General features: G+C 41.2%; 1 protein-coding gene across 1 annotated transcript; it reads right to left on the bottom strand.

Annotated features, from left to right (window-relative positions):
- Window positions 1-3,461: 3,461 nt before the first annotated feature.
- On the bottom strand, window positions 3,462-14,045 carry LOC149842574 (uncharacterized). The gene is made up of 4 exons (XM_090001496.1): window positions 12,458-14,045; window positions 11,742-11,959; window positions 7,694-7,917; window positions 3,462-5,499 (listed from the first exon to the last, which is right to left on the bottom strand). The coding sequence occupies exons 1-4, from the start codon at window positions 13,770-13,772 to the stop codon at window positions 4,746-4,748; spliced, it is 2,511 nt and encodes an 836-aa protein (XP_089857622.1). The 5' UTR covers window positions 13,773-14,045; the 3' UTR covers window positions 3,462-4,745.
- Window positions 14,046-15,131: the final 1,086 nt, after the last annotated feature.

Below are 15,131 nucleotides of genomic sequence, written 5' to 3'. Positions count from 1 at the left end.
TTCTAAGGTGCCCAGGTTGACTTCTAAACTTTCTTCCTTGATCACCGGGGAAGGATTTTCCTATCTTTTAAAAAAAATTCCTTACTCAGGAAATTTTGTGATATCCTTAATAAGTCTTTCTGCTTTATTGTGCTCTTGGCTCAAAACATCCTTGTTTGCAAACGCAGAGGATTTGACAATGTCAAATTTTTTATTTTTTTATTTTTTTTGGATTTTTGAAATATCTATCTTTTTTATTTTTAGAAAGGGACAGAAACATTGACAAAAAGGGGAGGAATGATGAAGACCTCCTGATCCTTGTCTGCAAATACAAATGGATTCTAGAACAGGGAGAAAGTGATGCCATCTTCCGACAAAGACATACTTTTTTAAGATTTTAAAATTTCCATTTTTTTTTTTTAGATTTTTCAGATTGTACAAAGTCAAGTTCAAATTCACCTATTTGTGGATTGGGTATCACCATCTAGTTCCTAATTGGACTCATTATCGTTTACTTCAGTGGAGTCTCCCGCTACAGAAGAAGAACATGCATCAAAAGATATGTGAGCAAACACAAAATCCAAATCTAGGGTTTCACTACTTGAATCAATGGTTGTTTCATCCTTCAAGGTTTTTGAGATTTGCAGAGGAGACACTGGGGAATTGTGATTCTGAATATTGGGCATTCTAGAGGGACCCGGGGTGGAATCTACCTTTCAAAGAATCCTCCGAAATTTCTTGGGAGGGACATGGATCAAATCTTGATCTACTTGGAAGAGATCCCGCAGACCATAATCTGCCCACTCATAGTCTAGGCAAATTTTTTCAAAACCTCTTGTGTGATCCGGGATAGACGAATCGGCCATACAGTGGCTTTTCACGTGGTTAGTATTTGTAAGTTTTCTTTTTGCAGAATATGTTAACTTCTTTATGGTACCACTTAACAGCTTCTGCTTGTCTCTGGAGCCCTTCATATGGATTTAGGCCTATTATGAGCATGTGCTCCAAGCTCCATCCTTGAGCTTGTAGATACGCAAGGTAATGGTCATCGGATCTGAGGGATTTCTCATCTTCCCATGAGTTTTCTGAATTCAGCGGAGGGAGAGGGATTAACTTATTCTCTTCGTTCATCCGCTCAAACTCATTCTAAATATGCCCTTGAGCTTCTTCCTCTGAGGTAAATTGTGCCTTCTGACTTTTGACCCATTCCTCCTATTCTTGTTGGATCCAAATAACAAGTCAAACCATAAGGTTGATAGTGATTTATGCCCCCCGGATGTTGGCTGTGTGAGTCAAAGAATTAGGCTCAAAGGGGAGTCGTTCAGACTCATCAGTGCTTTCTGAATCATCTGATGAATAATCATCTTTGGGTAGACCCATACCCTAGGGATATGGTTCTTTTAGAAAAAGATCATTTATGTCACCCTGGATTTGACTTGATATGATCCATCTTCTTTGAGCATAGAGATCTTGGCAGAACGTTCTTAGAGACCCATATCTTTTCATCTCCTGGAGAATATCATCAAGAGCCTGCCTGATCTATGAATTCTTGTCATTCCTTTTTCTTTTGTCTCAGGACCCACCGTGCTCTCAGCTGAGATTCCCATTTGTTGAAATCATGATAGTTCCTTTGCTCCTGCTCAGGATCATCTTCCCATTGGGTTTGACCCAGGTTGCCCTTAAAGGTCCTGATCTCTGGCTTGACACTTGGCCTTGCTTCATGTGTTCCTTCGTAGCCCATAGGATTGAAAGACAATGTGACAGGGTCCACTGGACATGGCTCATCATTTTCTTCTTTGGAATCAGATGATCTCCACGCAAGCGCCGGTAAGGCTAAGATGTATATTTGGGTTCTTCAGAAAGTTTCTCTATGGGTCTAACTAGAGCTACGACATGCTCCTTAGCTGCCTACCAGGGTGAGCATTCTTGAACATGATTTTTTACTACTGCTTTTAACTAGTAGAGTGCCTTTTAGAGGTGAAATTCTCAAAAGTTATGAGGGGTATTTAAAAGAAAATTATCTCTTAATTCCCATAATCAGTTCTGGTATTCGAACTCGACTGCGTGCTTCAGGTGCAACTTTTCTAACCATTGTGGGCATTCCATCCGATGGGAGTACAACTGGATTGCCACTTCAGGATATTGCCCCTTAATGAGTGGAGGAAGTATCTTTCCTTATCTCTACAGGTTGATCACTGAATATATTACTAGTTTGAGGATATATTCGGGCAAGCCATACAAAAATGCGTATGCTTTTTAGCACCCACTACATGGAAGATGAAGTTCAGCCATGCATCTCTCCTTGTTTCCTTGGAATATTTTATTCAGGAAAATAAGTTAGCCACATGACTCGGATCTAATTAATGGCATTGAAGATTAAGTCAATGGAGATAGCGGAATTGTTTGATGGGGAAACATAAAACTTTTTCCAAAAACGTAAAATTTATTCGAGCTGAAATTAAAATAATGTCGGATCTTTTCAATGAGAAATTATGTCGGATCTTAACATCTGCCTTACAGAACGTGAGAGAAAACTGTTACAATTGTTGACCGGCAACAAGCTTTTGTGGTGCCTGCCCATGCCAACTCGACCAGGGGGGCGTTAGATTTTGTGCTGAGATGAAGGGAGATTCTGAGTACGAAATTCAGGGTATGCCCCGAACAACCCGAAGCATAAGAGAAAGCTCTCTTGGTGGGCAAAGGGTGGGGAGAAGGAGCAAACGGCAGAATTGTATGCTAAGGTTTCCAGAACTGAAAACAGTCAACGTCGGCGACCCAATATCAACTTTGAGGTTCTTGACCGTAAACGCATAGCGAACCACTTCAAAGACTGATTCCTTTATGCCCAGTTAAACGTGGTGATGAATTCAAGATGGTTCCTGCTTCATGTCTCGGACATTTCTGTGTTTTCATCGGCAATGCATCAGGAAACAGAGGGCTATGAATCAAGGAGCTCTGATGTAATGGCCCTGCTACATAAGGGCACTTAACTAGACCTTCACAAAATGGGTTATCTTTTTCCAACCACTGCATAGTAAATGCAATCCAAAGATGACTCCTATTGAATGGCTCACCAAATGCAATCAAAAGATGCCTTCCATTGAATGGGTCACCCTTTTCAAAACATGCATCAAATTCAAAAGTGCTTCCCTGTATGTTTCTTTTGTTGGGACTTTGAATTAAATCTTCCCTGGAATTGAGTCAACTCTCATCGTGAACAAACCCACATTATTATATTTTTCACAGATTTCGAATCAGAGATTGAAAGCTTGGTGCATTAAAGACCAAAACATGCCAGTCTTTGTAAACAACGAAGGGCTTTTCCAAGAAGACTAGCATAGGTAGTTTCCATCGCAATTTGCAGCAAAGTCAAATGCACACTGCAAGTGGAAGGTCAGAATATTAGTTCAGCAACGTGAGAGGTTAGATTTACAGAGCAGGGAGAAGCACTAGCAAAAAAGACCGCATTACAATCAATTATATGTGTAAAGACCGAAATTTGTTACTGGGGTATCAAACATGAATTCTACCAAGCATAAAGCAGTTATGCAAGAAACTTTAATGTACAAGAAACGTGGCATTGCCTGTACGTAGCCCCAAGGGTGAAAAAGTAGCAGCACCAACTTTAACTTGAATGAACTGATGGCTTATTTTAATATGCTTTGAACAATATATTCTTCTGACCAGCTAAGGGATTCCTGGACCCCATCTTATCTACAAAAGGTTATCGCAGCCCCCACATCCAACCACCACTTGATGCCAACCTTTTCTTGTGATGCTAAGCCCGTCATTCATTTTCCTGCCCACATGAAATAAGTTGCTTGGGCATGCCCTAATGGGGGTCGATGCCCTTCCCGCAGGGAAGTGCCCAGCAAAAACAAGAGACCAACTCTCCTTCACCTCAGTGCAGTATCACCATTGCAAATGATAATACGTTTATGGTTGTTGCTCCACTTGGCATTAGTACTGCACAACCATGTCGCAGAGTGGGTTTATAGCTTTCCATGAATAGGAATCTTATAATGCTCTGTTCCTTTCATTGCTGATAGCGTCCCCAGAACATATAAGTATTCAGGTGTTAACGATCCAAGAATAAAGCAGATAAATCACATAACCAGTCTGCCAAACACTAAAAGATGAACGCATTTCAGGTATGATAAGCCAGACTAAGCAGGAAGCAAAGGGCCTAGCCCCGCAAAGCTACAAGGTGAATTCTCATGATTTCTTCCTTTTCCCCTACTCAGTAACATCCTTGGGGCACGGGGAGAAAAACCCTTCATACATCATAGCCTCTGCAAATGTGCTAGACAGAAACAACACCCTTAGCTGTCCAAATCAATCTTCAGTTGAAAATCTCTCTTACTAGGCCTCACTTTTAATAACTTTAAACTCTAGCCATGCTTCATCTTCAAGCATTGGAACTTCAGAGGCAAATACTTCATCTTCAGATCCTTCCACATAAAGCTTGAATCTACAAACCCAATTTTATATACCATCAGCTGCAGTCTCAAGTTTTACCTGAATTGTACCGGTCTCTCTTTAACTGAAATCAACCTCAGACAGGTGAGTTTTGATGGTTATCTTAAAACAGAGGTGTCGGCTATTGAAAGAAGCCCCCATTTGTCAACAGTCTCAGATAGAGCATTCATAGACTCCACAGGCAGGACCACATTTTCATACCCCGTCAATATTTATTAAGTGCATTAGACAGCCAAGGGAGCTGTGATCTCAATAAACCAAATATATTGAATACCTTTATGACAAAATTAAGAGACTTTCTCACGTTCTCTGGTGATCCTATCTATTTCTCTATTTAAATCGAGCTCCTCATAAGCCTTCAGAGAGCTTTCTGCAAATTTAACCATTGAATCAAAAATCTGCTTCAATTCTATTTTCATGCCACTAGAACTGGTTGTATGACTCTGCTGAACAATCTGGTTAGCTGAGGATAAACCACTCTCCCCTGTAATCAGAATCAATTTCTTGTTTAGTTCATCCCTGGCCTTCTGAATTTTCTGCTCATCCTTTTGTAGAGCCTTCATCCCTCTTTCTATATCTCTCGGTGATTTTGCTGATGTTAGCCTCTGACGTTGCATTTTACTGTGCTGTTGCCAGAGCTGAAATACACCAATGCCAAATATTCCCATTGCTTCAACAACTTCCTTCTCAGAAATTGATTCAATTGCTTGCCACCAGCGGTTGCAGACCACAAACACAGGAGGAGCACCAATTCTGCCAGGGGAAAAAGGGACAACCCCATCAGGTGTCTCCTCAGGCTCATAAAGTAAGCACTTCAAAAGCCAACCATTCAATGACCTGACATAACCCTTCTGTGCAGCAACCCACATGGTAAAGCTTGATATCCAATTCAGCAGCTCCAGTTCAAGCTGCATAGTGGCTTGCATATGGGATTCACTGGATATCATGATATCTGCAATATAATCCATACTTTTAGCTTCTGATATAATTTGGCACTGACTCTGGTGGCACTCCAGCATGACTTTCCACATTTTGACCAGCCTGCAAGAGCACGTTCATGCATAAAACAAATGACACAAAGAGAATTTTAATAATAAGTAAATGAAATATATGACCATATTCACATGGCGTATGCATGAACAAAGTATCCTCACTAAATGAGTTGATGCCAATTATAGTCACTAGAATATATAAAACAAACATGTTCAACCCGCATCCAAAGAAAAAGCAATCATTACTGAATTTCACTGGAGTAACATGGCAGCACAAAATATGCTAGGTCAATCTAAAATTTAAAACAATGGCGCTCAGATCATTTCCCAAAACGATATACACATCCAGGAAAGACAGGTCAGGTTCTCCCTTTCACACACCAGATTTGTATGATGCAAACTCAACTAGATGTTAGCTATTGGGTTAGAAGGGAAGGGAACAATCTCAACACACAGTAGACATCAGACTACTTCTTGAGCCAGTGTTTTGCAGGCTTCAGGAATACTAGCCCCTTGCCCACCAATGCATTTGTGCATGTTTGCATGCTTCCACCCTTCATTTTGCATTTGTTTTGCATGATTCCTTGAGTTGAGAACATGCAGGTGCACGGGAGCCTATATACTCTAAAATCCAAGGTACCCCTTAAGTTGCTTCTATGCTCATATGAACAAACAGATCACTGTTCTGACATTTTAATAAATATTTTCTCACATTTTTTCAAAAGACTGAAATAAAATACAATTGCAATAGGAAGAAGAACCATTGTGAATCTGAAAACTTGCTAAGCAGTCATTTAAGAAATAATAGATTAACATCTTATACAATTATAGTGGTAATATGCCGCATCCCAAATCATACTATGGTGAAGGCAAAACACTGGGGAGTTACCACGTGTAAAAAGTCAAAGGAGCGGTCAGGAAATTAGCAAAAAGTTGTTTTGCAACTTGACTGTGTAATAAGACAATTATTTTCCTGTGTACAATTGGATGTGAATATGACAAAACATCGGACACGCCTATGCACTATATGCAAAGCATTCTATGACACCTATGCCCTAAACTTTGTGTATACGGTACTTATCTGTACTTGTCAATTTGTATACTCCACACTAGAGTAAGACATAATGAGGCTATATTCATCTAACACAAGCAGTATTTCATTTTATCAATGATATAATTATCTACAAGTACACTCTAGATTAGATTTATATATGTCTTGCTCAATAGTATAAAATGAAAAGCTAATCGCTTTACAACAGCAGAACAAATAAAATACTTCAGTCCAAGTGCATGCACAGACTCTAAGAAGTCAACCATGATCAGATGTGCCTAGAAACAAGTCCATAGGAAAATGAAATTGCACTTATACATATTTCTCCTAACAGACTTTATTATACAAATACATGTGAGAACGTGCAGATGTGTTTAAAGATGCACACAAATAAATTATGCACTTGTTTGATGCATAGTTGGCAAACTCGCAACTCGGAGTCGGATCGCCAACCCTTGACTCGCAAGTCAGCAGGTCGACACGGTAACTCGGAGAAGTTAGGACTATACATTTTCTAGTGTTAAGATATGGAAAAAATCAAAACTCATATTGTATAATCACTAATTTTAGCACATGACATCAATGACTAAGCTATATAAGTATTCAACTATACATAATTGTTAATATTTATGATTTAAAAACATATAATTCCTTTTAACAAGTATTCTTTTATGGGAATTATGCATTAAAATCACAAAATGCATGAAAAAAATATTGTTTCTGCATGTGGATCAGCAGTCCTGAATCGTGACCCAGTTGGGATCCGATCCGGATCAACTAGGGCGATTCCCAAGTCGACTCGCCGGGTTTGCCAACTATGGTTTGATCTCTCTCTCTCTCTCTCTCTCTCTCTCTCTCTCTCTCTCTCTCTCTCTCTCTCTCTCTCTCTCTCTCTCTCTCTCTCACACACACACACACACACAAATGTATGCATGAATGCACTTACCACTAAATAGACTTCTTTTTAATGCAAAAGAGAAAATTGTGATCCTCCATCTACTTGTTCAAGAAGAAAGTGGAAAATCAAAATAAGAATTCCATAGTGAAAAGATGGACAAAAACAGAGGACAATTGCTTAATAGAGAGGAAACAACCAAAGTAGCACAATAATATTCTTCACATCACAGAGATTCTACAAAAGATAAGCCAAGCAAAAAGACTAAAAATTGTAAAGGCAGAAAAAACTGCATACCCCTGTATTAGTTCAGTAATTTGGGGCCATAATTCTTCATCCCTTAGTTTATTTATCTTAGTAGACACAGACTCCACAAAATGAATCGCAATCTTTATTTTGTTCGATAGATTTCTTATTAATGTACGAGTAGCTTGAACCTTATGGGCTTCTGAACCCCTGTCACCCATTCTTATCAGCTGTCTCTGCTTCCTATCATGGACAACCCGCAATTTTTCCTCAGCCTGCAACAATATTAAAAGAATAATACAGAAAATGTTATCCATTCTAAGGAGAAAAGGAGAAGAAAAGACATGATCTAAATTTTAATTAGTAATGTAAGTTATAAACAAAGTAAATTAGCTGAAGTCACTAAACATTCACGCCCTTATGACACATCCCAAGCACAATTAAGAACATAAGTGGAGTAAGGAAAAAAGAGATGGTGTCAGTTGGACCAGGATGCAGTTAGAAGATAGGACGACAGATCATTATGCTGCAATAGTCAATGCCCTTTCAACTTGAACTTGAAAAGTACTAGTAACTGTTCATAGATTGTCAACTCCAGGTCAGTAAACACAGTAAAAGATGTCCTTTCCTTTTCCTTTTATTCCATATTGTAATAAAGAAAAAGAGAAAAATGTGTCAAGGAGAAAGTATTTCACTTTGAAAATGGATGAGCATTCCAACTTGTCACATGTTATTTTGCATAATACATTCAAGCTCTGTAAAAGCAGAGCAATTTTATATTAAACTCCCACCTAATCAATTCCTCCAACCGTTTACACCCTCCTTTAGCTTGGAATTCCTCCACATTTACCAATTCAAACTCGTGACCTCAATAACTAAATGTAACCTTCATTAGAAAAGATAGCAGAGAAAATATATATTATCTGATACAGACTTCTAGTCACCAGCCCTTCAATTGGTTTCAACTATTTAGGCAGTCTTTCAAGTCCCTAATTTATTCAGAGTTTCAGACATTGCTTTAATTACTTTACATGTTAATGTATGAAAGCCTCATTGCTTTGTCTGTTTCATTAATGTCCTGCTAAATATTTAAATTTTAATTGTTAAATCTGTAAGACTCAAGCCTCCTTATATTGCACAATAGAGAAGTCTTTGGATCCTTCACCAAAACATTCATTAACTAAGTCTGGTTATGACTTTCCCACTGTCACAGGGACTCGGCAAAAGGGCCCTCACACCCGCGTCGATGCAATGCGACACGGGTGCGGGTGCGGGTGCGGGTGCGGGTGCGGGTGCGGGTGCGGGTGCGGGTGCGGGTGCGGGTGCGGGTGCCGCACCCAGCAAACACATCGAGAGAGAGAGAGAGAGAGAGAGAGATGGGGTTGTCCTCCTCCTTCATTTCGCTCTCTTGTTACGCCTCTTCCTCCTCCGAGATTTTGCTGTCTCGATCTCGAATTGCAATCGACCCAAATAAACAGATATTTTAAATATCACAAAAACAGTAAAGAAAATCGATCAACAGAGAGAGAAGGTCAAACCCAAAGGACGAGAGAGATGTTTGGGGATTGCAGGAATGACAAAGCCATGATTTCAAGAATATAGAGAGAGGGGGCTGGGGTCGTCCTCCTCCTTCTTCTCACTCTCCTCTTGTTCCGCCTCCTCCTCTTCCCACTCCATTTCTTCCTCCTCTCCTGCTCCCTTTTGTGTCTTCTCTTTTTCTGCCCCCTCCTCCATCTCCTCCTTTAGATTCCAGATATGCATAAGTAACGTTTTGAACACCATCGATTGGTTCGGGTTGGATCTGACCCAGCCCACGCCCTAACTTGATATTTTACCAAGTGTCACATGGATCCCAACGGCTGCCCCAGAACCCACACACAGAAGGCAGACATGCGAAATACATATGCAAGGGAGATGGATCCATTCTGATACTAAGGTTCGAACAGTAGGATATGGGCTAGGTCATAGCATATCCAAATCTGAATCATCGTAGACCCAATTATGAACTATAGCAGCATCAAGTAGATTAATCTGGATCTGAAATTTATACTGCAATAATGTATACATTAAAAATGGTTGAAAACAAAAAGCTTTACATGTAAAACGTGCATAAGATCCAGAGGCAAATGCAAATGGAATTATGATCCGAAATAAAACCTTGGATTGAGGAAAAGTCCGATTATATAAGCCCGAAATTTGTTCCATATACATATTTGGATCTTACTTTAAGATCCATATCCTAGAACGATGCAGCAGATTCTGATAAAAGGCCTTGGACTAAATTCAATCCATTTGCCCCAGTGGTTGGTAGGTCATGGTCTGTAAGGATGTCAATGGTTTGAATTAAACTCGGGTATGACTGAATCCAAATACATCAAATTCAGTAGAAACAACACTATTTGATTAATAATTGGATTCAGATTCGGTACAAGTATGACATTTGAATCTGAAGCCAAACTGAATCTGGCTGATATGCAAAGAACACTTATAAAAAAAAGATATCAAAGTGGGATCCACATCAGGTGTTAGCATTGCTCATTCGAATATGAATCTGAGTACAAATCCAATTAGGTAGGATTCATTAGTGTCCACACCCAAACGCAATGCAGCCTTTTACACCCCTGGCCATCGGTCCTAGTCCTTGAAGTCCTACTTAGGTCAGTCTGGGTATACAGAGCCAGGGTCAAAGTAAACCCAGGTTTGAATCAGTCTGGGCATACAGAGACATATATATATATATCCCCTTCTGCACCCCCGCACCCAAGTTTTTTTAAAGTGCTGTATCGCCGCACCCGTACCTATGTGACATAGCTTTCCCATTGTATTATAATAGCAAGATGCTTCGGCTTCAAAACCTAAAACTAAGTCTTGTGCTTTTAGTGTTATGATTACTACAATTAGAGCACTTAGACAAAGCTGATTCCTTCTTTTTTATTAAGCACCTTTATAGTGATAATTAGAGATGGCACACTTTTATTAGCCACACATTGTTAGGATGGTCTGCTTTCTAGGCATGATCCAACTATAGATTCTGTACTCCACCTCTCTGGCACAAACCAAATAAAGAATACTTGATCTTCCACAACAACACTGATGATATGCTAAAAATGTCCTTGAAGTCTCTTTCATCCCACCATGACAGACGCAGCCATCATTTCCAAATAAGGTTCCACTTCTTCATGCTTGCTCCAGACCAAAGAATGCAAATTTTTTGTTGATTTAAAAGGCAAGTTTTAATTAAAAAATAATATATAATCAGATACTATATTAACAAATCACATATATCCATCTTACATGAAGAAAATGAAGAATAATCTTTATTTTCTGAAAAGGGTACTAAAGAAATTCTCAAGGTGTTGAAAAAAGAACATAGGGTGACCTAAGTATCTACTCTTTGAATTTTCTTTTTCATTAATAAGGGAACTCCAAAAAGTTTGGAAAAATAAAGGGAAAAGGAAGAAAGCTGCAAGTTCCAAGACTGAATGACTGTGATGAAATCATTTGGCTGTCCAAAGAGTTTATAAAAGTTAAGTCCAACTCTAAAAGAATCCCTGATTTGGAGACCAAATTGCACCACGAGCATCATTTATTTCTTCAAAACCTTAACGTCTTCAAATAAAATTATTACACAAGTTGAATCAGTAATTCCAAAACCACCAAACAAATTAAATGTTTCTTGAGGATCTTTTACTCTCCATCTTACATATTATAAGTTCCCCATGAAAAAGGCAATCACATATTAACCAAGAAAAAGTATATCATGATAAATCATCATGACAAGCATACCAATATCAGGGATGAAGATCTTCAAAGGAAATATCAAGATCATGCAAAATTCAATCAAAATTTACAAAATAAAATAAAAGCATCATCAATATGAAGGTCCTCTAGACTCATCCGAAGCAAACATAAACTAAAATATGATAAGAATCAGTTAGCTGCATTAAGCCCTCTTTCTGAGTTTATATTTTGATAACTAAAATTATCATAAATAGTCACAAATAAACCCATTCCAAGCCATACAAACCTTATGAATAGAGGAGATATCAATTAAGGATTGAGTAAAATTATTTTGATCAATATAAATTGCATATCATACCTTGACTTCCTCAAATAGCTTCTTCTCCCAAATATAAAGCTTCTCCAAAGTCGTTGATAGTTTCCGTGAACGCAACCATGTAACTTCTTCAAAATCCAAAAGACCTGGTGAAGGCTCCGCCGCAGAAGATGGAAGCTGGGCATCATTCGTTTTAGATGTGGACGGATGTGAAGATAAGACCAACGGAGGAGCAATTGCACCAAACATCCTCACGGACGCTGGCAGTGCAACGAAGGGAAGTTTCAAAAAACACAAGAAATGTCAGGTCCGACACCATTGATAGCACATGCAATTTAATTTATTAAAAAACCAGTTTCAAACATCTGTCTTTACTGATTGCCAAAATGTGAGACTTGCACGTCTCACCTCATCTACAAGCAAAGCAGCAGTATCTATGAAGAAGCTAAAATTCCAAATCATGAAACAGAAATTAGACAGATATGGTTCTCCCATTTTTAGTTAAATGTCCATTGCCATGGAGATCAATCAAAATCGTAAACAATCCAAAGGGCAAAGTACTGAAAGGGGTTGTATAAAAGGATATACAGGTTCAACCAAATGGCTGCTCAAGGACTCACCAAACTTAAAGAGCTCAGTGTAGAAGAAAATAAGACAACAAAAGTACAGAAACGGTTTGTTAACAGAAAAAAAATCATCGTTTCAAAAGCACCAATTTTCAGGAATGGGCTGATCTTGCGGGAGCATGATAAACTAACCTTTGTACACAGCATTTTTGTGGCGATATGGCAGCTTCCCCACCTCAAGAATCACCGACACTTCATGGCCGGAATCCGAGGCCCTGTCAAACAGAATCTTTATCTGCTTCACTGCATCACGAGGTCCCGAGAACTCGGCAGCATTGCTCCGTTCCACCGGCTCATCATTCTCAATCACGGTCTTGTCTACTAACTCCCCTCCATCGTCTTCTGCATACTCTGCAGCTGCAGTAGATCTTCCCTGATAGACTGCCTGCCGACTAGAACCACCCTTCTCCTCCTCCCCCGGTAAAACCGAATCTTCGCCTTGGAATTGAACATTCTTCTGGTAGTACCAACCAGGATGACCCCCAAAACCGTCTGAAAACTTCTGATCTCCATGAATTTCCTTCACAACCTCATGTTGGTTCTCGTCTTCCAGATCAGGGATCCCCTCTTCTTCCCTAACCTCCCGAGAATCCCGACTCCCACCATCACTATACGTTCTCGACATAGGGGGAGGGTAGAATCCATCATAAGAACCAAAGGGGTTCAGGAAATCCCACGTCGAATTTCTCGGTGGAGGGGGAGGAGGCGGTGGCGGCCGGTTCTGCTCATATGGATACGAAGACGAGGACGCTCCTGCTGCATACCCGACCGAAGGAGGTTTTGGTGGGGACGAAGAGGAAGCGCCACCGCCACCTCCACCGCCAAAGAAACCGGCGAAGCCCAAATTGTCCGAGTAATTGGCGTAGGAATGCCCCCACTGGACCTTCTCCGGCGACTGCGGCCGCTCCTCGTAGGCCACCGACTTCATCGGCATCGAACGCATGAAGTACTGGTTCATCACTGAATATGGCGGAGGGATTCCACCATAACCATCCATCAAGGGGTCACGGTACACGGCCGGGGATGGCGGGGAGTCGCTCTGGAGATGGTGGTGGTCGTCATAGTGGAGATGGAGGTGGTTGTCGGAGACGGAGTCGTCATCGGAATCGAAATGCAAATGGTGGTCGGAGTCCGACCGAGCGTGCGAGCCGCCGCCGCCGCCGCTCCTGGGAGGCGAGGCGGGCGGAGACTTCGATTTGGGGAGAGGAACGGGGTCGGATTTCCGGTGCGGTGGGAGGGTGAGCACCGGCGACTCCACGTCCGGGGCGTGGTCTGAGTCTAGGAAGGCCTCGAGGGCGGCCCCGACATCGCGGAGGGATCGGATGTAGTTGAGGTGCGCGGCGGAGAGGAGGTATCGCTGATGCACGGCCTCTTCGATCAAGCGCGTCCGCTCTCTGCAGAGCGACACCACGGGGAGGTCGTCGACCTTCGACACCGCGCAACCCATCGCCGGAAAGCCCGGAAATTCCGGCCTTCTGATGCACCAACCGCACAATTCAACCCCTGAAATCACATGGGCAGTCCCCAAAAACCTTCTCCAAGGCACAAACTCGCCTTATCTACAACACCAACAACGTTGTTCTTCTTCTTCCTCTTCACTAGGCACCAGAATCTAGGGTTTGAATGAAATTGAGAATTTTGGAGTGAGGAAAAAGTTAGTGACCGGTTAATGCAGGTTCAGTAGAGAGAGAGAAAGAGATGGTGCTGCTACTGCTAGTGTGAGAAAGTCGGAAGACTAGAGGCATACTCTAGAGAGAGAGAGAGTGGGGGAATCTTGACAGCGTGAAGCCTGTCGTTGCTAGGTAGCAGGCCCATGAGTAGGTACGTTTAGTTGAATTTGTTGTGCTTTACATGTTGGCTATGCGTTCACCTCTCTCTCTCTCTATACATACATTGAATAGGTCTTCGTAGTGAGATGGATAAGACTGAACAAAATGGGGATCTTCGAAATTGTTTAAAGAGGGATTATAGGAATATTAAGAAAGAGAAGGGTTGATCTAACACCTTTTCTACGATGCCGCAACTGTGCACTTCTTTGACTATTATTTTGAATTTATAACACCAAAAAATTGCACCCCGCACGAAGACCTGTCACCTGACTCAGCCTACCATACTCGTCGTGCCCGCAGGGTAAAACCTCCAGGCTCAGACCCCTGCCCCCAGGGCCTATGCCTATGCTAAGCATTGGCTTCTGCACAGGGTCGACGCCATGATAATGGAACCTTGACTTCCAGTCTAGCAGCCAAGGCCCCATCCCACTACGTCAACCCCCTTCGGGTGACTATGAATAAGAATTCTGATGAAATACGTGACTGGAGAGACACGAATGTGAGGTGTTGGTATTGGCTTTCTCTGCCTTTGGAAAGCCTGACGTCTTCACTAAATCAAGGTTTCCATAAGTGTGTGTGTGTGTGGGGGGTGGGGGTGGGGAGGACGACTGACTTTAATAGGCGCTGATTCTGGTAGGAGTGTCTCGTGGGGACCCCAAATAATAAAAATTGGAGAATATGAAAGAAATGGTAAAAAGAGGAAAGGTGAATTGGGTGGGGCAGGCAATCTGGTGCCGTCGTATCCCCTAAAGCTGAATTAATTATGAACATTAAAGTAAAGAACAGTGCACAAAGAGAAGAGAGAGGGCCATCTTTTTCCCCACTAAGAGTGGTTGGTGTCTGCTATAGAGAGAGAGAGAGAGAGAGTCCCAACTCAGAAGAGTAGTGTCAACTCTACAAACGTTATTCCTCGTTGGGGTCACGGGGTTGCGGTCTCATGACGCAGAGCAGAGTGGTTTCAGTATTCGTTAACCGTA

The sequence above is a fragment of the Nuphar pumila genome, chromosome 3, assembly GCF_984573655.1.
Source record: "Nuphar pumila chromosome 3, dmNupPumi1.hap1.1, whole genome shotgun sequence".
Lineage (NCBI taxonomy): Eukaryota > Viridiplantae > Streptophyta > Magnoliopsida > Nymphaeales > Nymphaeaceae > Nuphar > Nuphar pumila.
This window is presented reverse-complemented; position numbering and strand designations above follow the sequence as displayed.

What these genes read in the sequence shown, in the direction of transcription:
- LOC149842574 (XM_090001496.1), bottom strand. Translation starts at nt 13,772, where the DNA reads ATGGGTTGCGCGGTGTCGAAGGTCGACGACCTCCCCGTGGTGTCGCTC. An exon ending in CAAAAATGCTGTGTACAAAG is followed by an intron (nt 11,960 to 12,457) that starts GTTAGTTTATCA and finishes TTGCACTGCCAG; the next exon opens with CGTCCGTGAGGATGTTTGGT. An exon ending in AGCTATTTGAGGAAGTCAAG is followed by an intron (nt 7,918 to 11,741) that starts GTATGATATGCA and finishes ATATTGTTGCAG; the next exon opens with GCTGAGGAAAAATTGCGGGT.